At 41.1% G+C, this 26,096-nt stretch overlaps 1 protein-coding gene across 17 annotated transcripts in view; it reads left to right on the top strand.

The window, feature by feature from the left end:
* Positions 1 to 26,096, top strand: part of LOC133379763 (cholesterol transporter ABCA5-like) — a 108,457-nt gene that overhangs the window by 68,727 nt on the left and 13,634 nt on the right. For 16 of the 17 annotated variants that reach the window (XR_009761256.1, XM_061615656.1, XM_061615657.1 and 13 more), the window contains 12 exons: positions 589 to 702; positions 6,399 to 6,569; positions 7,823 to 7,936; positions 8,305 to 8,442; positions 12,001 to 12,066; positions 13,625 to 13,716; positions 15,136 to 15,259; positions 16,613 to 16,730; positions 16,833 to 16,924; positions 18,973 to 19,148; positions 23,564 to 23,639; positions 24,430 to 24,524. Coding sequence is in view for 16 of the 17 variants with exons in the window: in XM_061615656.1 (XP_061471640.1) it covers positions 589 to 702; positions 6,399 to 6,569; positions 7,823 to 7,936; positions 8,305 to 8,442; positions 12,001 to 12,066; positions 13,625 to 13,716; positions 15,136 to 15,259; positions 16,613 to 16,730; positions 16,833 to 16,924; positions 18,973 to 19,148; positions 23,564 to 23,639; positions 24,430 to 24,524 (1,376 nt within the window). In the remaining variant the exon portion in view is untranslated. Of the gene's footprint in view, positions 1 to 588; positions 703 to 6,398; positions 6,570 to 7,822; positions 7,937 to 8,304; positions 8,443 to 12,000; positions 12,067 to 13,624; positions 13,717 to 15,135; positions 15,260 to 16,612; positions 16,731 to 16,832; positions 16,925 to 18,972; positions 19,149 to 23,563; positions 23,640 to 24,429; positions 24,525 to 26,096 lie in introns of those variants that run through there. The other variant, XM_061615660.1, reaches the window with a different exon arrangement.

The raw sequence follows: 26,096 nt of genomic DNA, 5'->3' as shown, positions 1-26,096 counted from the left end.
AATCTCTGAAATTGGAGGTTTAAGGAGCAGTGCAGGGAGGGAGTAGTTTCCATTGAATGGAAACTGTTTTCCCCTCCTTAAGCAAGATGCAAAGCAGCTTCCAAAGGGTTTTCAAACAGCCCCACGCTGCATTTTGAAGTCCTGACAACTGGGACTTCAAAATGCAGCATCATCTGATGCCAGGTGTCAGCATGACGCCAGGTGATTGACAGACCCTGGCCACCTGTCGCGTTTGGCCCACCAAGGAGTGGGGAGATAATGATCTGGCCTACCAGCCAGAAAAGAGTCCCCATCCCTGCTCTAAAGGTCCACTCCACCCCAGGCTCATCTAGTTGATTTATGCTAAGAAGTAAGAAGTTCTACAACATTGGTTTTGGAATTCACACTTGCACCTTTGCACTTTGCTTGCCGCATTTGCACCATTTATATTCAATTGAATTAAAAAAAAATTCTCCCTGCACAAACACATGAGCACTCCAGAGCAGGCAGTTTTCAAACTGAAAAGTACCACAGTTTTTTCATTATTGTGATAGAGTGTTTCTGGCTTTTTTTATTATTCCCCTCATACTGAAATCTTTTAATTTGCAGGAAATTACTGACACAGTTTTCACACTAGTGCTGTACTTTGAAGCTGTTTTACTAGGAGTCATTGTAACTGGGATGCCACCATATTTTGCCATGGAGAATGCAGAAAATCACAAGGTAATATATTAAACCACAATGTTTAGAAAAGAACATAAAATAAGTCTTTTATATAATGGCTCCCCAAAGGGGCTTCTTTGACCAAATTAATAATCATATGGATGAGAAGAAAATCAGGTCATTTAGTTGTCCTCATGACCCATATTAACTCATCTCAGTTTGTACTATGCTAATACATAATATACACAAATGTGCATATGAGCCTCAAATGAGAAAGATCTTAGGCTATGAAATCCCTCTCCATCCAGTATTTTTCTTAATTGAATTATGTATAAAGTTTGGTGGTATTAGAATTAGCTTCATATATGTTAGCTGTAGCAGGAATACTTTTTGCTAAAACAGAGATTGACTAACACACCATGTGTTAGAATGGATGGAGAATTTTTGGGAAATTGGCTGCTGTGGCCAAATGGACTCATTAGTTCAGACTTAGATAACTTCATGATAATGGAATAGTTTTATTGAATATTGCAAAATTAAACAATTGTGGCCACATGTAATACATTAAGAACGGATACAAATAGTTTGAGTGTAAACAGTAATTTTTCATGTGTTCGGGAGATTAGTACTTTCTCTTTCTAATTAATAGTATGATCTACTTTATTTAAGCTTGTTACACTGTAATGAATTAATAATTTTCATTAAAAATATGTTGTGCTACATCTATCTATCTATCTATCTATCTATCTATCTATCTATCTATCTATCTATCTATCTATCTATCTATCTATCTATCTATCTATCTATCTATCTATCTATATAATTGTTTGGGACCAGGCTACTTGAAGACCGCTTGCACCTGTACAAGCCTGCCAAGGCTTTACAATCAGTCACTGAGACCCTGGTCTCAGACCCAGCAGTGAGAGATCAGCAGTGGTTGGCAGAGTGGCATTATGCACCTGGCTTTCCGACGCTGAGCATCACTGCCACTTACCAGGAGGTGGAGGCACAGAGAGCTTAGTGCAATGCAGGCTTAGTGGCAGGAACATCAGATTGCTGCTCTGCTAATACTGTGCTGAGCTTCCCACACCTCTCCTTCTTGGTAAGTGGGAATGGCACTTGGAAGCCAGGGTGAAATGCCACCTTGCCTGCACCTAACATGCCTCACGGCAGTGGTTGGTAAAGAGTGAAACCAGCAAGATGGTTTCTTTCTTGTGAATACACAGGATCAAGGGTTCTTATGATCTCCTTTGCCTGTTGGCTATTCAGAGTCCTTATATGTCAGACATGCACACCAAAGCTTGCATGGTTTCCAATCCCACCCCATAATCCTTGGGATTTAAGAGATATCAAGAAAATAAATGGGAGTTCAACAGCAGAGTATATTTTTAACCTTTATTTCTTAAACATCTTAACACTTCTTTAACATTTTAACACTTAACATTTTACATAAATGCTTATAGTTGGCCTTAGCCAATGAGTCAGAATCAAACAAGTTACATTGCAGTATATCTTAAGGCTATTTTCCAGTTCTTACCCAGAAAGTAAATGAACATTATCTCACCCTTGGAATGTTGGCAGTAACAGCAGTGTCTTCGACCAGGCTTAGAAGCTCTGGTAGGTTGCTGTGAGATTCTCTGCTGACTTACAGTTTTCTGTTATCTGACAGGTCATGACTCAGACCGTAGTGCGTCAGTTCAGATGCACTTCAGTGACCTTGCAGGAGTCCCAGAGAGGACACAGAGTTCCCTCAGTGATGTACTCTGCTTATTAGTTCTGGCTATCCTTATCTCTGTTTAGACTGTTCAGAGTTGGCAGACTGCCTGGAGTATTGGTGCCTGTGCAACTCCTATTTCCTGTGTCTCCATATAAGGTAGTTCCTCCCAGACAGTGTTTTAACACTAAACTTCATATTAGTGATTATACTGAATACATAATAGTATTGATACATTAATACATAATAGTATTGATCCTTACATGTGAGGGTTCTTGGGGGGTAAAATTCATGGAAAATAATGGAGGAAGCCCAAGACAAAAGATACCAGGGACTAAGGACTTTGCAGTAGTGGCCTCTTACCTCAGAAATTCACTCCCATCAAAAGTTTGTAAAGCATCTTTTTTGCCAAGCTTTTTTTTTAAAAAGTATTAAAACATTTCTATTCAAGCCAGCTTTTTATTAATTGTTGTGATAATGTAATTGCTACTGTTCAGCTTTAAGAGATGTAAAGTGATTTTAAATATTATTTTGGGTTTTTATGAATTCTGTAGACCGCTTTGAGAGAGTGTTTATGTACCTTAAAAGGTGGTATATAAATCAGTTAATAAAATAAAATACCATAACTTGCTGGGCTGCTACTCAGGTTTATTTTAAACAGCTGGAAGGGTACATTTGATGGATTGTCCTGCTGTTTTGAGGTAACTTGATGAAGATTTGACCAGCTTGTTTAATATTGCAGGCCTCATCAGAAGACACAATCCAGAGGGCCACAGTTAATTTGCAACCTTTTGTTTTATGTGATGGGGCAGTTAACTGTTATTTGGGCAAAAATACTGTTATAGCTAGTGAATCTAATTGTTGGGTCTTAGTTGGATGTCATCCTTTATCCTTAGAAGTAGCTGGTACTGCTGCTCCCAGGGGGACAGCTGGGGTGGTTGCCTTGGATGCCCTGACCCCCAAACTCCTGAGGACTCCTCATCTCTCGAGGGGGGTGGCTGATGTTGATGGCTCTCAGTCCTCAACTGCAACACCACCTCCTTCACCTCTTTTACTGCCTGCCAGATAGTTACAGTATCTGGTGCATCAGATGGGCTGGTAGAGGCCTGAGGAGCAGCAGTATCCTGCCTGGGAAGGTTTGCGGGTTGCTGCAGAATGTTTTTTGGGGGGCATGACAGCTGAAAGAGAACTACAAGACCAACATATTAAGTCAATTTGTAAAATGTGGAAAGGAAAGGGGTGTCCCTCTGCCCAGTGCCAATCCACTCAATGTCCTCTCCACCCTACCCCTCCTCCTGCACCTTCCTCCCTATCCCTACTCTCCCTACCCCTACCCTCCTCCCACCTCTCCTCCCTCCCTTTCCCCCTACCCGACCTGTGCCTCCTCCAGGTCAGTTTCACCTATCCTAAGCATGATTGGATAGCAGTAAATTGCACTGAACTCAATAAGCATACAAATGATCACAGCTGCCCTAACTTCCTCCTCCCCCTTTTCTTCCCTCTTCCTCCCCCTTTTCCTCCTCCCCCCTGGTCAGTTTCATCTCTCCTAAGCATGCTTGCATGGGAGTAAATCTCACTGCACTGGATAAGAATGCAGATGATCAGATCTGCCTTTCCCCTCCCTTTCCCTTTCTCTCCCCTTTCCCCTCCCTCTCCCCTCTCCTCCCCTGCCCACTCCAGCCCTCCTTTCCTTGCGGTCAGTTTCACCTCTCCTAAACCTGATTGCATGGGATTAAATCTCACTCAACTCAATAGCATGCAAATGATCAAACCTGCCCTCCTACTCCCCTCCCCCTCCTGCCTGCTCCTGTCCCCCTCTTCTTCTCTGCCCTTCCTCCTCCTCTTCCTCTTCCTCCTCCTCCCCTGTGGTCAGTTTCACCTATCCTAAGCATGAGCGCAGGGGAGTAAATTCCACTGACCTCAGCAAGCATGCAAATGATCAATCTATTCTCAGCAAACTTGCATAGGATCCCATTTCTTATCTCCTGGACAGAAAACAAAGAAAATCACTAATAGGCAAAAAAAAACAACCTTGGGGTTTAAGAACGTACTTATAGCCAACAGATATTTCTATCAAACTTTAAAAAGCAAGGAAATTGGGCAGCTATAGTGAATATACGAGGGGAGCAGGAGACCTGAACTCCTCTCTGAGATATTGTACTGCCCTACAAATTTGTAAAAATGCAAACACAATTTGTGTTGGTCTTTCACAGTCCAATCCTGTGTAGCTTGGAAGAATTTGGTAACATGTGCCCTTGAGCATATGGTGAATGGTGGCGACACCTGCAATCAGGACTGCATCTCCAAAGATGGAGAATTACATTTTTTGTATGTTTGTTGGTGTTCTTACTGTACTTCTTTCCTGTGTTACTACTGTTTCTACAGAGAATCTAACCTAGAAAATTATATTTTTCTCATTATTCATCGTAGAGATCTGTGTCAAATTTATTTATTTTTTTCCAAGTCTGTAAACTGTTTAGAGGCTTCTTTTCACGTATGAAGCAGTATACACATAAAATAAATAAATGAATACATTTTTACTAATTTCAAAGCCTTTTCATTAGTCAGTGCCATATGATGCTGAAGATATCCTTCTGTATTTTAAACTGGAGGTTACATTCTATTTCTGTTTTGGGTGCATTAACAGTTGAATCTGAAACAGCAGTTTGATGTAAAATTAGACTAAATACAATATGTTACTACTTAAGCAATGAATCTAGATGTTGGATAAAACAAACCTGGCCTGCCTAAGATGCTTGTGTTCAGCCTATGCCTAAACCATTCCCCTTGTCAATAAAAACATAGAGCATACTTAGAAATATGCTAGAATATATTTCTCCTCCCACTGTTTTATCTTGTGCAAACTGAGACACTTCTCATGTTCACTGGAGACTATTCTGCAGAATAGTCAGTGCCATTATTCCACAATTGTTTTTTGAATTTTTTGAGTGTAAATTATGGGAAGTGTTGCTGTGCTTCACATATTCACAGAAACAGAAGCAAAAGAAAATGATTTGCTATAGGAAACGTCACTAAAATTGCAAAGTAAATCAAACATATTTAAAGTGACTACCTGAACTATATCAACTGTCTTAATATTATTGCTTCCTCCCTGCTAAAACAAGATCAGCACAGCACATGTCTTGTTTCTAATATTTGGGCTGATTGCAGGTGTTGCCACCACTCACCATATGCTCAGAGGCATGTGTTACCAAATTCTTCCAAACTACACAGGAAGTGATTGGACTGTGAAAGACCAACCTAAATTGTGCTTGCATTTTGACAAATTTGTAGGGCAGTACAATATCTCAGAGAGGAGGTCAGGGTTCTTGCTTCCCTGGTACATTCACTATAGCTGCCTAATTTTCCTTCTTTTAAAGTTTGATAGAAATATCTGTGGGCTATAGGTACGTTCTTAAACTGCAAGGCTTTTTTGCCTATTGAAAATGGAAATGGACTGCCTTCAAGTTGATTCCGACTTATGGCTAACCTATGAATAGGGTTTCCATGGTAAGCAGTATTCAGAGGTCATAGTTCAACACTCTAACCACTATGCCACACTGGCTCTATTTATTTTAATCTAACCTCTCTCCCTCTCTATCATTATTGTGCCTTTCTTTCCTTCACCCCTTTAAGCTGCTTTCTTTGAGATGATCTGTGCACACTATAGTTTGATTACTTAATACAATATATTCTTTTTTAATTTTTGTTCATTCATCTCTTATGGGTGTTTTGGGTGCTGTACCTCAGATCAGTGAGCTGTGGGCTTCTCATAGGCATCTTATTGGTAACTATATGAGAACAGGATGTTAGACCAGATAGGCCTTTGGTCTGATCCACCAGACCTTTGATGTACCTCCCACCCTTCTGTGATATGTTCAGTTCTATATGTCATAGCCCACAGCATGTAGATATGTTTAATATCAAATATATTTGCAAACCAGTTGAAGAGCAGAATTGGCAAAATTGACTTAATTGTTAGGCTTGGTGCCAATCTCCATGTTTTATATGTATTCTATTTTTTTTTCTTGCCCTTTTGCAGATTAAAGCCTATACTCAACTTAAGATCTCAGGCCTTTATCCATCAGCTTACTGGTGTGGACAGGCACTAGTCGACATTCCTTTATTTTACATTATTCTCCTTCTTATGATAGGCAGCTTATTTGCATTTCACCATGGAGTTTATTTTTTTCCTGAAAAGTTTCTTGCTGTGGTAGGTTTCGCTTAATTTCAAATAATTTTTCTGTTGTTTTCCTCTTTTTATTGTTAATATATTTGGATATTAACCCACTTCTTCCCAAGGGTGGAAATAAAAATGCCTCAATCTAAATTGCCAGTGGTATTCAACTAACTCATCCTGTTAGCACAAAGCTTACTGCTAATGCAACAGGACTTTCACTCTCTCCTCCTCCGTGCATGCCCTGTGCCTTCCCCAAATCTGCTCCAGAGAGTTGGGGGAAGCCCTATAACAGATTTAGGGGCCATGCGGGGGAGGGGAGAGGAGAAAGTTTATATAAGGAGAAATCCTTGTTCTGAGATGGTACAACTGCCTTAGTACTACGTTGAATACAATCCCTACTAAAATAGAAAACAATGATGTCATCTAATTTCTCATATTGGCTGTACCATAACAAAAATCCAGCACAGGTACAAAGATCAGAGTACATCCCCAAAATCCAATTTTTGTACTGTATTGGTGTATAGCAGATCCTATGATCATAAGAATGATTTTTTTCTCTTTCCGGTTCTTTGGGCTCATGCCTTTTAGGGGGTTGTATGCAAAGGCCAAGCCAGCATCTCAAAATGTCTGAAAGGTAGAAGAGTTAAAAGAGCACAGCTGGGATTTTGCTTCTAGTGGCCACTCAGTTGGGGTAGGGGCTGCTATTCATGCAGATTCATGGACAGCCTTCAGCAAAGCACATGTTTTTAACTAACAAAAACAAAGAGCATCCTCAGTAGAGATTCTTTCTTCCCCTTCCTCTTCCCATGTCAGACAGGCATAGTATCAATGTGTCCAGCCATTTTCATTAAAAAGTGGTCTGTGCTTGCTTCCTATAACATGAATCCAGAGCTTGGAAAAGTTACTTTTTTGAACTGTAAGTCCCATCAGCCCAATCCAGTGGCTATGCTGGCTGGGGTTGATGGGAGTTGTAGTTTTAAAAAGTAACTTTTCCAAGCTCTGCATGAATCCAGCATCCTCTCTCCTTCTAAAGTCTGCATGTACAAGCTATAATCATGATTATCCTGCAAGACCAGTCCTGGAGAGAAGTAGGGCCACTGGCTCCATGTATGCGAGGCACACATGGACAAAGGAAAAGAAGGGGAACTTGAAGGGAACTGTTGAGCCCTGTGGGAATTCCCTGCCCCAGGGGAAGTGGGGATTGTGCCTTACCTAATCACTGCTATGCATTTTCATATCAGAGTATGTTGTGATTAATGCTAATACATGTCTTTTTTTTCTTGCAGGTTTTTTGCCTTATTGGCTATGTACCATCAGTAGTTCTGTTCAATTATGTTGTCTCTTTCACCTTTAAAACCATACAAAATACCAAAGAATTTTGGTCATTCATTTTTTCAGTGGTAGGTTTAAATGCTGTATTGAATTTGTCTTTCCCACTTACCATAATTTAATGATTTGTATATTAAGAAATATTATCCTAATTATATATTTTTCTGCAATTTGGATGTGGCTCGATCTTGTATGCACACAAATCCTATTTAGGTGTTTGGTAACTGCAGCTACCAAATTCATGATAGAACTGGTGAGAATGTATGGACCAGCCCTGCCCCTAGACATTGACAATGGCCATGCTCCCACCCAACTCCCAGCATGATGTGTTTGGTGTCAGTCTGAAGAGGGCCAGAGGTACACACATAGGGTTTCCTCCATGAGGATGGGAAGCCACTAAATGAAATAGACCTTTATTTTAATTCTTTTTCCCTTTCAGGCAGCCTTGGTTTGTTCTGTTGTCATCGAAATAGCTTTTTTTATGTGGTACTATACGGTAGCTGCTGTCCTTCACACTTGTTTTTCGGTCTTCATTCCAATATATCCCCTTATTGGATGCCTCATTTCTTTTATAAAGGTAAGTTTTCAAGGACCTGAAATATGGATAGATTTTTGTCTGAGGTGTGTACTAGCGGATGGAATTACAATATACTAAAGTGCCATGTGAATATTTTTCTGATGCAGAAGAAATACACATGTGTCAATATTTTATATTATTGTCATGTGTGTCAGTATATTAACACATGTGTTAATTCCCTCCTCTGGTACACACCACAAGATACAGAGCATGATTTAAGGCCCTTTTCAAAGAGTATAATGGGCAAGAGAGGCAGTGTGAACAGGGACAATTGTGCCTTCTCACTGATAGGAGAGGTAGGAGAGGAAACTTCATGGAGAAGGATCTCTCACCATATCTACTTCTGCAGTAGAAGGATTACTGCATACATGAAGACAGGGCAAGCCTGTGTTTTAATCATAGGTAATTATGGCACTCACTGTTACCATATTGTTTAAGTATCTTGAAAATGTTAATATACTTTAAAATATTCTTACAATCTGGGAACCAAAACATTGGGAAGCTAATTAATTTTTCCAAGGTTAATCAGGAAGTCTGAAGATTGGGATGGGTCCAAATCATATGTGCATTTTAAAGCAATTTATCAGCATCTTCCCCAGTTAAAATGTATTACCAACATCAGCAAGTTAATGATTTCCCCAGTTTAAAATTTCACTACAGCCCCTCCAGCTAGTGTGGGAGAAGAGATTCATTCAGCTGACTACCTTGGATGCTGGCCAGTATATTATCCTATAACTAACCTTGAACACAATCTTACAGGTATCCTTCTAGCCTGCTCCACTTCCATTTCTTTCACAATCCCAACCTCCAATCTCCAGCAAAACTGACAGGCTTGAGAGTTTCACACATACCTTGTCAGTAGTAGTGGTGGCAAAAGCTTCTTAGCTCAGTGGCTCAGTTTTTACAGGCTCTTTCAGTGAGCATTTCTTTTTTTTTTTACAATAATTTTTATTCAAATTTTCATAAAACATAGAAAACAAAATCATAAAACATTCAAAGACAAAAAACAAAACAAAACAAAAATGATTAAACAAAAAAAATAAAATGTTGACTTCCCATTTGTCACATATCAAATCAGTTATAGGTCTACAATATATAACAATCCTGTCTCTTAAATCGTATTATAAAATCACTTTCCTCCAGTAGTTATCTTAATTAATCATCAAATCTCATAAACATTACTTTATTCTTTCCACAAAAAGTCAGAGAGGTTTCAATTCTTTAAGAAATATATCTATCAATTTTTCTCCAAATAAACATGTCAATTAATCCATCTCGTTAATAATTATAATAATCTTATTGTCATAACCATAGTCCAAATAAACATTTCGATTAATCCATCTCATCAGAATCTGTTAGGTCCAATAATTTCAATAGCCATTATTCCATTATCCCTATTAGTTCCATCTTCCATCTTCAATAGTCCTGTTAAGTCCAGTAATTTCAGTGTCCAATCTTCCCATTATCAGTATTCCATAATAATCTTGCTGTTGTAGCCATAGTCATATAATAAGAGTCTGATGGGAATTTCCTCTATCCCAAATATTTTCTTGCCATCCATTCTGAATAAGTTGCTGAAATACTGTTGTAAAGTCATATCTGTGTTCTTCTTTTTTACAAAATGCACTGGCTCATCTCTTAAGAGTTTTTCCATTGTCACATGGCTGCAGTTAATTCCATAGATTTTCTCTATATCAAGCTCCATCACATCATTCCAGTCCAGAAGATTATCCAAGCCATTGATAACTTTATCTCTAATATCTTCATTAATTTCTTCAGAGATAACATTAAATTCCAAACAGTAGATTTTATTTCTAAAATCCATAAACTCCAGATCTTTTTCCAATTCCACATTTGTTCCAATCTCCAGGGCTTGTATCTTCCCTTTATTTTTTCTTTTCTCATCTCTGATCTCATTCTCCTCTCTCACAGGATCCCCTATTTCTTTAAACTCCTGCGTCATTTTGCTCAGTTCAATTTTCAGCTCCTTACTACCCTGTCGCAGGGTTTGTTTCGTTATCTCAATCTCATCCATTATTTTCTGAAACATAGTTACTTCCAGATTCTCAGCCACTTTCTTGATTGCCATTTTTAAAACCATGAAAACAAAGCAAAACAAAAATAAAGAAGAACCACTTCTTATTTCAGCAACAATTGGGTTAATATTCCAGGCTTGATGACATCACAGTATAAACAGAGCAACCTGCCTTATCTCTCTATGTTCAAGAATGCAAAACAAATTTAGTTCCCAGCATCAAAACAGTTAGTGGCGTCGTGAAGAAGCAGATTCGTCAAAAAAAAATAGACCAAAAAGAGAATAGTCCCAGACAATATAATATTCCTCGGAATAGAAATCAGGAATAGAAATCCATCTTCTGTTTATTATCTTTAGAATGCACTTCCAGGACAGCTTTTTGTGACAGAAACAGAGATAAGCTGTTAATTTCATGAATAACAGGGAAGAGTTATAGCTCACCCAGAAGTTGTCCAAAGCCGATCAATCTGACAAATCTCCTTTTGCTGCAACAATTTAAACCAAGTAAAAAAAATAATAGAAAGAAGGGTGCTTGCCTGTTAGTTTGTTCTCTCTTTAAAGAAAGGATAAACGTATCGCTTAAACAGATAGAGCTTGTTCGGAAGTCTGTCCGGCATTGTTGCCTGGACCTTATCTCATAAATTAATGAAATCCAGTCCTCCCAACAAAAACAGGCTTTTGAGGTTGATCTCTACGTTTCTCCCTGCCCGGGAGAAATTTCGTCAGTCAAAAAAAAAAATGTTCTGACTGATTTATATCTGAATAAGCTTCTTTTGAGGCGGGAGCCCATCCCAAAAGCAGGCACAAGCGAAGTCACCCTTCCCGGAAGTCTCAGTGAGCATTTCTGACATTAGTGTATTTGTGTTAATAGTGCTGCATGTAGCTTATGACACTGTTCCCTAGGAACTGTAGTTCCCTTTACTTGCCATTGCAAAGAGTACTTGGAAATTCATCCCATTCTTCATGTCAAAACAAAGACATCTGGGGTTTTAGATTTGAATGAGGAACAGGAACTACATAACCCACTTTCCACACAGTCATCAGTCAAATCATTCTTCCATTGTATTAGAGAGTGTCTGATAGCTGTTAAAAAGTGTAAATAACCTCAACCCATGAAGAGTCACTTTGAGATGTGCTTTCTAATTCAGAAGATGGATGAAGCAAAGTCACAATGATTATTTATTATACTTAAGAAGTAAGGAGAGCATTTAAACAGTTATAATCCAGAGAATGGTAAAACAGAGATATCCCATTGAAATAAACTGTGTTTGTAAATTTCATTGCATGTGAAATTGCCAAGTAAATTGTATTTCAAGGTTATTGTATAAAATGGGCTGTAGATAATCCTAGAAAACAAACAGTATGATTAATTGCACTGATTCAAATACTAATATAGTTCGGAAGCATTTTTTCCAGTCTTTGGAAAAGCATGTGTATTTTTTGAATTACGGTATTATTGTTAAATTAGTAAAACCTGTGAAACAATTAAAAAATATATAAATAAGTGATTATTATCTTGTTAGATAGCCCGGAAACTTGATAACAAGATGGAAAGAAATTCAGAAAGATTGCTGGTTTCAGTAGTAGCGGTAAGCCTTTTATTTTTTGCTTTTAAATGGAAATATTTTTTTAAATAAAAGAAAGGACTTTTCTTTAAAAATAAAATAAGCAAGCATGCCAATCTTAGGTACTCAGTAGCCCATCTTCCTGACTTCCTGCACTTCAGGTTAAAACCCAGGGGAAGACATCATGAAGTTTCCTATTTTGTCAGATTAGGAAGTGCGGCTGGCCAGGGAGGCTACAGAGTGTATGAGAAAAGTTAAGTGCAGCCCTCTGCAAACTGGTGCCTTCCAAATGTTTTGGACTACAATTACCATCAGTCCCAACCAGCCTTGTCAGTGATAATGGGAGGTGTAGTTCAAAACATCTGGAGGTCACCAAGTGAGGCAAGGGTAGTTTAATGGAAAGAAAAATAGACACACCCTTCTTTGACACCTTGCAACAATAAGATAAACTCAGCCCCTGTCACTCTGGTATAATAAAATTTAATGCATTCTATGAATGAGGTAAAAACTGAAAGTTTCTTTCCTGGGGAAAGAAATGTTTGATCGGATTTAGGACATTACTATTGAAAAGAACTGGTCAATTTGAGAGGGAACCATTGTTTCCTGCATTCGAGCTCCTGATAGCCACTGAACATTTTTTTAATCACTACAAATTAGGGGTATGCACCAGATTTAGCTGAATCCCGAACCAAATTGGGCTGATTTGAGGAGATCTGGGCTTGGGCTGAGTTGGGTTGAGATGACCCTGAATCACCCGAGGTAGGGCTGTCTGGAGCAGTCTGGGGCTATTTACTGATGGGGCACCAGACAGAAAGGCTGCAGGGGACTGCTTCATCAGTGTGTTCCGTAAAGGAAATGTGCTGGTGGATGTACCAGCTGGTGGATGGAGGATTCATTCCCAGTTGATTGCAGGGTGCTCCCTCACAAGCACCTTCTTCACAGGGAAGGCACTCGTGAAACAATGCCCTGCAGGATTGAATCTTCTGATCACCAGCTGGCAAGTGGAGGATTCAATCCTGCTGGCTGCAGGGTGCTCCTACGCAAGCACCTTCCCTACAGAGAAGGCGCTTGTAATGCAACACCCACCAGGATTTAACTCTTACTCTTGCTTGGGAGGGGGGTAATGAAAACAGTGTCTCCTTCCCCCTCCCCAACCATATGTTTAATTAGGGTTTTAAAAGCTCTATTACAGACCCTGCATCCTTATCATAAAGGTTTCCACTTATGTGTCTGCTTGCCAGTGCCATAGTCTCATAACCAGAGGGGTGTTTTGTTTGGTATAAAATGAGGTACTAGTGCTCATACCTTGATAAAAGTCCTATGGGTGCCAGCACAAATTTATTGCCATGGGCAGGAAAAAGAGAGGTGAGAACACTCTGTATTAGTGTGTTATGTCACAAAAAAGCACAACTCATAACTACAGCTGGCATAATATTATGGATTGTAAATATTGTGTAGCATTTGAAATGCCCCATTCTAAGCATCTGTTTTCAGATTTTAGTAAATTTGCACTTGCAAATGCGAATTAGCACTGGAGCAAAGCTGTTTTTTTAAATACATATTTATCATTTCTTCACTTTAGCCTTATTTGCAATGTGTAATTTGGCTGTTCCTTCTACGATATCTTGAGGTGAAGTGTGGAGGCAAATCACTGAGAGAAGACCCATTTTTCAGGTTGGTGCCCCTTTAAAATATCAATATGAAAATAAGGGTGTGTACCAACCAAAAAATTCAGTTCAGACCCTGATTTGGCATTTCAGAAGACAACCCAATTTGACTCAGACTGATTTGGAGGCTGCTTGATTTCGCTCAGGTCCAAATTCAATTTGGGAAAAATAAAGCTTTGTACCTCCCTATTCACTATTATGAGGATTTTTTAAAAAAATGGCTGTACTTCCCCCTTTGTACTTTGACAGAATTGGATGAAATTTTCAGACATACTAGCCCCTTCTGAGTTCGTAAGCATGCCATATTCCTGATATAAATATGTCCAGAGTGTTTTGTGTTGGGCACCTTTTTTAAAAATAAGGGAATCATTTGTTACATTATTTTTTAATCAATTTGTAGACATGGTATCCCCTTCTGAAGGGATAAATACAGTCAAATTTCAGAAGGGCAGCTGCAGTGATTTTTCTGCAAGAACAGCCTTTATAGTTTTGGAGTGGTTAAAAAAGGATTCACTTAATTTGCCCTATTGTTTTGTGATCAATTTGCATGAAAATATAATATTGCTTAATTTTAGAAGGATAGTGCAGGACTTTTGTTCTGAGTGCCTTTAAAGTTGGTTTTGTGAGGGAGAACTAAACGGAATTCACTCCCATTTAATTTTAGTATGAAAATGGCATGCACCATAGAGGTGCTACTAGAAAAGTAACTGGCAAAATTTCAGAAGGACAGGTGCAGGGGCAAGGGAATTAGGAGTTTATAAAACAGCTTCAGGCTTGTGCTCTGCTCAGTTGGCACCAAAACTCACAGAAGCTAGGCTGATTTGGCAGGAGTGGATGCTTGGACATGTGGGAAAGGCAGAAGGACTTGATTGTGCATCATTTTCCAAGCAAACAGCACTAACAGAATCATCAAAGAGCACAGAACAGACAAGAACAAGGTGATACATCACTTAAACATCTCTACCCCTAAAGCACTGTGTCTGGACATCCCTCTGAAATTCCTTCTGATTAGAAGCTATACCTGTCACAAGAGCTTTCCCTCCCCCCCTCCTTCACCTTTATTATCCTTATATGGCAAGCCTGAGAATAAATGATTCCATTTTTGCAGATGTGTGGTTTGTATGGTTTTTTTTTTTTTTTAAATCTGAATCTCTGGATCACCTCAAATCATTTCAGAGGCCTCTGATTCAGTTTGGGGTGACTCGGAAGGATCCTGCTTCAGTTCTGACAAGTCCTGAATCTGGGAATCATATGAATTTGGGTTCATATGAATCAACTGCACAGTTACTGAAATTACTACACTAAAATAAAGCTGGCCTACAGTAAACTAATACAAGGTGTGCATTACAACAGACTCTTCAGGAATGTTTACATCAAAAGTCTTTTTGAACATGAGCAGAGTTTAAATATATTTCCCTATCTTCAGAACTCCTGTGAAACTCAAGCCCTGGAAATTCCCAGATGTGCCACACAACGAAGATGAGGATGAAGATGTTATGGCTGAGAGATTGCGGGTTAAAGAGATGACAACCTGCCAGAGCTGTGAAGAGGTAAACCTTCCCTTCAGTATTAACCCTGTGAACTTACTAGCACCATCTCCCATTGTAATGTAGTATGCAGAAGGGGCAATCTGCCTGGCCATTTGTACACTGATGTTAGCACTCAAGAGATTTGGAAGTAGCTGTGATGGATTTCTCTGGGGATCAGGGAAAGCAACGTATACTAAAATGACAAAACATGATCATTGTGATAGTAATAAGCCTGACCAACACAGTCTGATTTAATACTAGTGGACAAGCCACATTATTATTTTCTGAAAGCATTTAAAAGAGCAGGCAGAGAAACATTAAAATGTGGCATGTGCACTGGGTTGTACACAGAAACACTGTAGGATCATTTCCAGTCACAGTTCCCATAGTCCACACAACAACAGAAATGGCTACAAGCTGTTTCACAATAAGATTTCTTTATGTGATTCTCTAAATGGGAAGGCCTATATGGAGGCAAATAGCAGGTCTGTATCCCTGATATTGGCCACGTTCATATGACTGTGATTTAGCACTATGTTCAGAAGCTGGAATAAGCCCAAACAAAGCCTCAGGATTGCACACTCCCCCCACCCCTCCCCTCCCACATGTCCAGGAAAAGGACTGCCTGCATTTACTTTCAGTTTCCCTTAATCCTAGCCTATTGTTGTGTAAAGGAGAAATTGTAGCTTATCACAAACTTTGGTCAGCTTCAATGTAAGCCAACTTGAACGTGCCACATTTAACTAACCAGTTTGCGATAAATTGTACCCACTAGTTTGCACACAATGATGTGCTGAGATTAAGTGAACCTGATAGTCCTTCTGGCAGCACAGAAGGAAGACAGGTGGGTGAGAAACACATGAGCCTGAGGCTTTGCTTAACCAAGGATGGTTAACCCCCACTTTGGGGGGCTAATCCATTGCCACCATCCCACACATTGTTCTGCTGACTTTGGTGGCATTGGCAAAAAGAACAAAAATTAAAGCAGACATAGTGCTGGGGTGGGTGGAGACCAGTGCCCTGATGGGGATGCACATTGCCACCTCCTCTGTCATCACATCACTGTGCATGCAAGAGTGTGGGGTGGTCACACTCATCAGTGGCATGTAGCCCCCAGAAGGTTGGACAATGATGAATGCAGAACGAAAGCCAAAAAAGATGACCCACCCCTGTACTAAGCCATGGTTCCAGCTTGTGCACATCACATTAAGCCAGACTTATTCCAACATATGTGCATTGGTTTAACCATGGTTTAGTGTTACATGACAATGTCATCTTAGACTGATGGAGAAAAGTTTTGCCCATTCAAGGGAATATTTTTGCATTATATAGTCTGATTCAGTAATAAACTCTTGCTATTGTTCGTTTTATTAGAAACCAGCAGTTTTGGTCAGCAATTTGCATAAAGAATACAATGAAAAGAGAGATTTTCTTCTTGGAAGAAAAATAAAGAAAGTGGCAACAAACCATGTTTCTCTTTGTGTGAAAAAAGGTTTGAGTTAAATTAATTAATACTGAAACAATATCCTTTTTTTTTAGAAAATATAATGCACCATCTTGTTAAGCAAAACTACAGATTGTTTTTTCTTTTTAGGAGAAATTCTGGGACTGTTGGGCCCAAATGGAGCAGGAAAGAGTACACTCATTAATATATTGGTGGGAGAAGTTGAACCAACTTCAGGCCAGGTATTGAAATGTGACCTAACCTATCTGCCCTCCTCTTCCTTCTGAGTTTTATTGAATTAGCCATTACAGTAGTTATCCAGAAAAGGTTTCATAGCTCAGGTAGTAGTCCCTCTTTCTAGACTGATGAAACATACTTTATACTGATGCTACATATACTTTATTACATGGTTTCAGAACGTATTGCCCATGCAGCTGCCTACTCCCCACTCTCTGGATTGACTCATTCAAGAGCAGTAGCTCAGCACTGCTGTGCATCAGTCTTCCTTCTGCCATAGCAACAATGTGGCCCAATGGGAAGCCCACTCTGACACACCTCCAGCCAACCAGGACAAAAAGGAGGTGGAGCATGGCCAGGACGTTTGTTCGCTGAGGGTGGCAGGGGAAACGTGGAAGCTGCTGAGAAGCTGGAGATGAAGGGGAGAATGGGCACAGGAGAGTTACAGAGACTTGAGTAAAAGAGCCTTTCAAACAGTTCTTGCTAGTCTTTATCTTCTTGCTGACTTGGTGCTGGTGGGGCAAAACAACAAAGTATGTACACCTTAAGGAAGGCTTTTTCCTGACATTTTTTTTCTTCCTTCATTTTCCCCTTCCTTCTTTTTATTGCTGGGCATTCTTTTCTGTCTTCCCCATTGCTGGGCTACCTCTCTCTCCTCCCCGGTAATCAACCAAACAAGCATGTCATGATCATCATAGCCTTTCTTCATCATCAGATTTATTCCAGTGCTTTCCCTTAAAGAAAGGGGGCAGAGAGGATGCCTGAAGAGGGTAGGGGTGTTGGCATAAAAAAAGAGAGAGACAGAGATCGGAGTGGGTTAACAGAAAAAGAGAGAGGACTGGCAGAGAGTGTAAAGAAGTGTTCCTGGTATTCAGAAGCTCGATGTGCTGATGTTAGTGGAGCTATTGGTTTTTTGGAGGGGCATTTGCACAATGATCCCACACCTGCTGTCGCAAGAGTAAATAATATTGAGTTTTATGGGGCTTACCCTCTAATAAAGTTACATAGGGTTGCAAGCCTCAGTGGAATGCAAAGCTGTGCATATGTTTTTGCCATGTTAATGAGATTGATGCTTCTTGCCTAGGTTAGACTAAAATGGGAGTTTTTAAAGTCCTTGGATAACCTTACTTTAGAGGTGATTTGAGTAGTAACAATGAATGGGGGTTATTAATTGAAGGGCATTGATTTGGAGCAGGATCTGGGTGGGAAATTAATTTGGGTTAAATTAATTTATTAGGATCTACATTAGTTGTGTATGTATTAATGCTCTGCTCTGCTCTGAGAAAAAAACATTTTACACATACTTAGACAGTGCCTGAAGTGACAGGAGTTTTGAGAGCACACCATTCTTCAAGGTGTGAAAAGATTGTGCCCCTGAATCCACAAGAAAGAAGTTGTCAATTGTGGAAAGGATGGGGGAGTAGTGCTAGGAAGTGCTTAATGCTAGAAAAGCCTATAGCCTATCTGAAAATTTAAAAGCCCAGTGAGTCCTGTGGCACCTGAAAGAATAACACATTTCTTGTTGCATAAGCTTTTTGTGAGCAAGACTTTGCTTCTTTAGATGCATGACCTGTGCAAGATACTATGTATAAATGTCAATGTACTGCCTTGAAGTTGATTCTGACTTCTGGCGACCCTATGAATAGGGTTTTCATGAGGCTGAGAGGCAGTGACTGGCCCAAGGTCACCCACTGAGCTTCAAGGCTATGTTGGGATTCAAACCCTGGTCTCCCAGGTCATAGTCCAACACCTTAACCACTATGTATACATGTATGTAAATAATGTAAGACCCACAACAGTGTATAGCATTTAGATACATAACACATTTCAAGTGAGGGGAAGTGGCTTGCAAAGGAGCATCCCCACCCCACAGGATCGAATCCTGCAGGGGTGCTGCATCACAAACCTTGAGAACCATTGAGATAGTATCTCTTGTCACTATTTTAATTTAGTTGTTCATACACTTACCTTGAACTATTTTCTTGTAAATATTCTGAAATTTACAACTGTAAACTACACGTAAAAATATTAATAAGGACTGGTGTATCCACAGGTTCTGATGGGAGATTATTCCTTAGGTGAAAATAATCAGGATAATTCCATAAGATTTGTGGGATACTGTCCTCAGACAAACCCACTTTGGCCCGATATTACATTGCAGGAGCATTTTGAAATTTATGGTGCAATCAAAGGAATGAGTGAAAGTGACATGAATGAAGTCATAAATTGGTAAGTGTTATATTTTAAACACTTTATTTTATTGTCCATTAGTGTATGTCCCTTTCTTATACTTACTCATTATAACCTGAGATCAGTGGCTCAAACTTTATAAAAATGCCATGGAATTGAGAGTTGTAAAATGTGTAAAAGTTGTAAAATGTGTAAAAAAAATCAGGTATATCTATAGTGTAACTTAAACAGATACACCATTTCCATTTTTCAGACCAGTGCACACTTACTCTTCTTTGGATTGTGCCCTCTGTTCAGTTTATAATCACAGAAGACCTGTTAGTGCATCTCAAGCAGTTATTTGCCTTCTTTTTTTAATACCCCATCTGCAAATGGATGTAATTCTCTCATGGATGACAGAGGTCTCCAAGTGGGTACTGTAGCTCCCCCTACAGCTCAGAGACAGGAAACGCTTCAGCGAATATTTTTTGCTCCTCATTGCTGAGGCTCAGTTTCGTTTCCTGTCTCAGCTCGGAGCACATCCTACTTGGCTGTCTTTGTCAGGGAAGGGTACTGGATAGAGCTCATGGAATACCCGCCCGCCAGATTCCTTCCTTCCCCTGTAGCCAAATCCAGGGGAAAGCATCAAGCGATCTTGAGCGAGATTCGCCACCTGTTGTATATCTCTGCTATATAGGAGGTGCCCTCAGGAGAGCTTTTCTCAGGTCTTTACTCCATCTTCTTCTTGGTTGGGAAGAGGGATGGATCCTGGCGCATGGTACTCGACCTCAAATTTTTAAATCAGTTTGTGACCCAGAAAAAGTTCAGGATGGAGACCCTTACATCTATACGGGAGGCTCTGCTCCCGCAGGATTTTCTTGCGTCAGTGGACTTGAAAGAAGCCTACCTGCACATCCCTATATTCCCGTCACACCGACGATTAATCCGCTTTTACTGCAATGGAGACCATTTCCAATACAAGGCTCTACCATTTGGCCTAGCGTCGGCACCAAGAGGTATTCACCAAGGTCATGGTGACGTTGGTGGCAGGTCTACGGCTGCAAGGGCTGCACATATATCTGTATTTAGACGACCTCCTAATCCGCTCCAGTTCTTTCTATCGAGCTCAACAAGACGTACAGGTTACATTAGCGTACCTGAAGGATCACGGCTTCTTGGTAAATTCCCAAAAAAGTCATCTAAATCCCTCTCAACAGCTACTTCACTTGGGGGTGAGGCTAAACACGGCACGGCAGTTCATCTCCCTGTTGCTAGAGAGGATCCAGAAGATCACCACCCTAGCATCCATTCTGTCGCAACTTCGATCAGCAGATGTAATGATGGTTGCCAAGCTACTGGGTATGATGCTATCAGTAATAGGAATTACTCCCTCGGCTCGCTTGCACTCCCACCCACTCTAAAGCTTTCTCCATTATCAATCCGACATTGCACTACGTACCCACCATCATGTCCTGCTTTCAGGTCTAGTCAAGCGCTCACTTCCTTGGTGGATGGAGACAAAGAACCTAAAAAAGGGAGTTGCACTGCAGGATCCACCTCGAGCAGTCATTACCACCAACGCAAGTCTCCAGGGTTGGGGAGTGCATTGCCAAGGCCAATATGTCCAAGGCCGCTGGTCGTCAGTGGAAGCGACCAAAAATATCAACTGGCTAGAGCTGCGGGCAGCACATCTGGCCCTTCGTCATTTTGCAGCCATCATCAACTTCCCAGACGTTCTCATACGTACCGACAACACATTGACTCGGGCCCACTTAATCAAGCAAGGAGGTACTCGCTCAAAGGCTCTGAACCTCGAGTCGACTTCAATGCTACTATGGGCAGAACAACACCTGTCATCAGTCTCATCGGAGTATATTCAGGGCCGCTTGAACGTAATGGCGGATTGGCTGAGCCGACAACTGCTCTTCCCAGGCAACTGGGCTCTCAATGTGGAGGTGTTCCACTCCCTCCAAGCGAAGTCTGGCAGCTTCAAAATAGATTTGTTCGCGTCGGATGACAATCACCAGACAAAAAGATTCTTCTCCCGAGTCGTGAGGTGGAGAAACAGGATGCATTAGCGGTACGTTGGCCAACAGGCCTACTCTACGCTTTCCCACTGACTCCTCTGTTGTCCAGAGTCCTGAAGAAAATCAGGGCAGAAGCGGCCCAGGTGGTCCTAGTAGCCCCCTATTGGCTGCGGCATCCCTGGTTCTCAGACATTGTACAACTGGCACAGACGCTGCCGTTTCACCATCTGGCGTGTCAAGACTTGCTCCATCAGGGTCCTCTGCTACACCCAGACCCACAATGGCTCAGGTGACCGCATTGCGATTGAGCGCAATAGACTGTTAACATTGGGTAATTCCCCTGCAGTAGTGGATACCATCTTGTCGGCAAGGCGACCTTCTACCATTCGAAGCTACCAGTTGACTTGTGAGGCTTTCTCCTTATGGTGCGCCAAGCACAGCATCGATCCAGAGTCGGCGATGGTTACAGAGGTTCTACAGTTCTTACAAGAAGATCTGCAAATGGGCATGCGGCCAAACACGTTAAAAAGGCAAGCATCGGCTCTGTCTTCTATTTTACTTCCTAAGAGCGCTGCATCCCTGGCTTCGCATCCTCTTGTCAAAACGTTCCTTCAAGGATCCACTGCTTTAAGTCCTTCAGTCCTACATCAATTTCCGTCATGGAGTCTGCACACCGTCCTTACTGCTCTCCAAAAGCCTCACTTCAAGCCGTTGGGATCTGTTCCTCTCAGAGTTCTCATTCATATCAATATTCCTGGTGGCCGTCACGACGGCACACAGGGTATCTGAGTTGCAGGCCCTCTCAGTACAGAAACAACTGTGTGCATTCCACAGAGATAGGGTGGTGCTGCGAACTGACCCAGTCTTTGTTCCCAAAGTTAACTCAGCCTTCCATAGGCAGCAGGAAATCATCTTACCTTCTTTTTGTCCTAACCCTTCTCATCCCAGAGAGAAGGCATGGCACTCGTTATACGTTAGACGTGCTCTAAAAGTCTATATTAACAGGACTGAGTCTTTTCGTAAATGTGATTCCCTGTTTGTGTCTTTCCATCCCCCTACTTTGGGAAAGAAGATGTCACGCAATACCTTAGCTAGGTGGATTCAAGCTTGCATCTCTTTGGCATATGAAGCCGTACACCTGCCTTCACCATTACATCTCACTGCTCATTCCACTAGATCAGCTGCTACCTCAGCGGCTTTTTCCACTAATGCCTCCATAGAAGACATATGTAAGGCGGCCACCTGGTCGTCTCCTTCTGCGTTCACACGCCATTACAAAATTGACCTCTATGCCTCAGCTGAGGCTTCATTTGGTCGCAGAGTCCTGCAACAGGTCCTGCCTCCATCTGACCCACCCTAGGTTGTAGCTTTAGTACGTCCCACTTGGAGACCTCTGTCATCCATGAGAGAAGGAACAGTTTGTTCTTACTGTAAACAGTATTTCTTCATGGATGACAAGAGGTCTCCAAGTCCCTCCCTAACATTATTGTAATTTCCACTGATTTCTATGAAACTGAGGGTCAACACTCACTTTGTATTTTGTAATTTGATATAGATGCCTTACAAAGTACAAAAGCTTCCATCACGTGTGATAGAATTACACTTATAGAACTTAGCACGTCCCTTTAAAGTGCAACTTCCAACTATTAAAGAGGCAAGTACACTATTTTACAGAGAGATGTCTGTAAAATACATGGCAAATGGCTCAAACCAAAAAAGCAAGATTTGAAAATCTCCAAATGGTGCTTATAGTAGAAAATATAATACTTGCTGTGTCCTATCTTTATGCCCTTCCTTTACTGTTAGTTAAATAAGATTTTCGTGCCCCTGAAGAAAATTATATGTTGAAATATATTGTGCATGCTCTATGTTCTAATACATGTTGTGCTTATAAGCATAATTTTGAGGTGGTCTTTCCCCCACTTTTTTGGCCCTTTGATACAACCCCTCCCTTTTCCTGACCAGAATAGGCCTGGAGAGCTGGCTTTGATTCTCATGCTAAGGAAGACACCGACAAACCAGTATGAAACCATCACAAGGGCTCAAGTTGTAGCACATTGCAAAAGTATACCAAGTTGGAAAAATCCTTTCAACAGAAAGTATAGGATTCATGATGAGTACAAGTAACAAACAGGAAAAATTGAAGCAGGAACTGCTCTAAATGTTAAGAGACTGAACAGTTCACACAGAGGTGACAGGAGAAAAAGCATTCACCAAATTCATTATCCCTGCCCTTCTTCCTTTATGGGACAGTTTTCTCATGTACTGTTTGTTCTGCATCTGCTGTGTAGGTAAATAATGTAAATTTAACTCATACATTAAAAAGATATAATGAGCATATACTAAGTTTGTTAAAGTTCTCTCATACTAGCTTTTTAGAATGCTTACATGTTTAATAGTGACGCCCCTTTCAAGACTACAAAATGTTGTATATCTGGTTTTCTGCAGCATTTCCAGTGCACTTGACTTTAAGGAACATCTTCAGAAAAGTACAAAGAAACTTGGAACAGGAGTCAAACGAAAGGTATTATTGATTACAAAAGTTGCATTTCTAATTCATGCTATATGGAATAAAGTAGCACTTAGGCATGCATTTGTTCAAACTGATTTAAGCAGAATCTGAGGTGGGCTGTTATACAACCTGTTTCATGATTCTGCCTAAACTCATTTCTCCTCCTACCTTGTTTTCACCAATAAAAAAAAATCTCACCTTGGGAGAAGTAGAAGTTAGTAGATGGCAGCAAGCTCCATTAACAGCTATTTGGCCTCTGCTGGGAATGATGCTGTCTGGATGTCTCTTCCTGCAGTGGAGGGTGGAAGAATAGAGCTGGACTGCAAGCTCTATCCCTCCCATGAAAAAAAAAAAGACACTCAGAACATCATTTCCAGCCAATGATAGACCAAATGGGCCTCTTGGTAGTTATTTGAACCATCCTCCACCTGCCACATTCTCCAGCTTCCACAAAATGAGAGTTTTTTCCCCTTTGGGGAAAGAGATTGAATATCAGGCAGAGGAGGGCTGTGCATCCTCAAGTGTAAAGTAAAATGTTTGGAGAATCTCTTTGTTGGGCTTCCAAGTGTTTGACTTTAATACTTAAAGCAGGGGTGGAGAACCTTTGGCTGTCCAGACGTTGCTGAACTGCAACTCCTATCACCCCAGCAAGGATGGCCAATGGCCAATGGCCAAGGAGAAAGGGAGTTGTAGTTCCGCAACATGTGGAGGGCCAAAGGTTCCCCACACCTGCTCAAAGCGTGCAGTGCAGTTTCAGAATACACAGCTATCACATTAATCTTTTCTTTTTACCCTCTTTTAGTTATGCTTTGCCTTAAGTATGCTTGGTAACCCTCGCATTACTCTACTGGATGAGCCATCTACTGGTATGGACCCTAAAGCAAAACAACATATGTGGTGAGTACCACCAAGTGGCATGGAAACTATATTTTGGAAGGGTACATCACGACAATGGGTATGTGGCCATCAGGTGGATTATATTGCTATTTAGTGTCCAAAGTCAGGAAATGAACACATAGTTGAGTATATACTCTCTTCCAGTCCTCACCCCAGTCCATTTCCTGTCTTCATCTGAACCAGACCTGCTCAGTTTTAGCTCTCTGTTTCTTTTCCTCATTGTGCATGTGAATTGACCTAGTCTTGCCTTCCTTGCATGGACATTTTCCTTTCCTCTTCATCTCCTGTTTAAACCAAAAAACACCTTTATTTTGCTGCTTGCTTCTTTCCTGGTTTTGTCTACCTCACCCTGCCCAGACCTGAATTGCTCCATATCTCCTGTTTTCTCCCTCCTGACAGAGGTTCCATCTGTTTTTCCAGCACCCATCTGTTTTCCCCCCCAACCCTGACACTTGTCACTTTAGATTTAATGCAGGTGCCTACTGTGGTTCCCTCTGGGCAACATCAGGCATCAATCCCTGTACATCCTGTGCAGCAGCCTTCGCAATTGTCTTCATCTTCTGAGGTGTTGGCACAAATAAAAAGGAAGCCTGGCTCAAGTCTGTTGTTAGTTAGCTTAGGGCTCTTCCGGCTGTTCAGTGGTCTTCTCATCCTGTGACTTCAGTGCCATCCGAGCCAAGGGGGAAAAAGGCAAGGCAGAAGTCCCACCATAATTCAACAGCCTGTTCATTCCTTTAATGATTAAAATGTGCCATCTCCTAAAACCTTTGTTCTGTGGGGTAGGTTGTTAGGACAGTCTCTCCCCTCCCAAAATCATGAAGATTTGAACCCTTCTCAATCCTGAATGTTCTGAGGAAGAGTGGAGTGGGGACTGAGGTGGAGGAGACTATGTCTCATCGCTTGTTTCAACTAGTGTACTTCATGTCTCTTTTGCACAGGACATTTGATGTTCTGGGGTTGGCTGAACTGCATCCTGAGTCTGTTCTAAAGGTGCTGCTGTTTTAAAGGAGCTCAGGTTTTCTGTCACTTGCATACCTGTGTCTGGTCCTGGGAGCAGCTTCTGTTTTCTCCAGGGATTCCATGGTTTGGTTAGATGAGCATCCCATCAAGATCCAGAGAGAATTAGGAAGACTGCTAAAATTTCAGAGGGCAACAGTCTTTGTGGTGGGTGCTACCTAGGGTGCTACAGGGTTCGCAGCCTGTTCTGTGTCACCTGGGTGGTGGCCTGCCAGACTCTGTGGCTCATTGGGACACAGACAACACAGCTTGGATGAAACTGACCACAGTCCTGTATGTGGACAACAAGTTATTTGGTGAGGACTCTGTTACAGATGTGTTGGTTGACCTGCCCAAGAAGTGGAAGTTTGTCCTGGTTAGTACGAAGAGGGAGGGCAGATGGTCTTTTTGCAGATATTCTCCATAGCCTTCTTTTCAGCCTTTTTGTGGCAACCAGCCCTTCGAAAGGGGCCATAACTTGTTTAACACTTGCTAGTCTTGGACCAGAGCTTATTTTCAGGGTTGTTCACAGCATCAATCTGGAAGAAAGGCTTCGTCTGCAAGCTCCTCAGGGAA

The sequence above is a fragment of the Rhineura floridana genome, chromosome 3, assembly GCF_030035675.1.
Source record: "Rhineura floridana isolate rRhiFlo1 chromosome 3, rRhiFlo1.hap2, whole genome shotgun sequence".
Taxonomy (NCBI): Eukaryota; Metazoa; Chordata; class Lepidosauria; order Squamata; family Rhineuridae; genus Rhineura; species Rhineura floridana.
The sequence above is the reverse complement of the archived record's forward strand: the minus strand, read 5'-3'. Positions and strand labels throughout refer to the sequence as shown.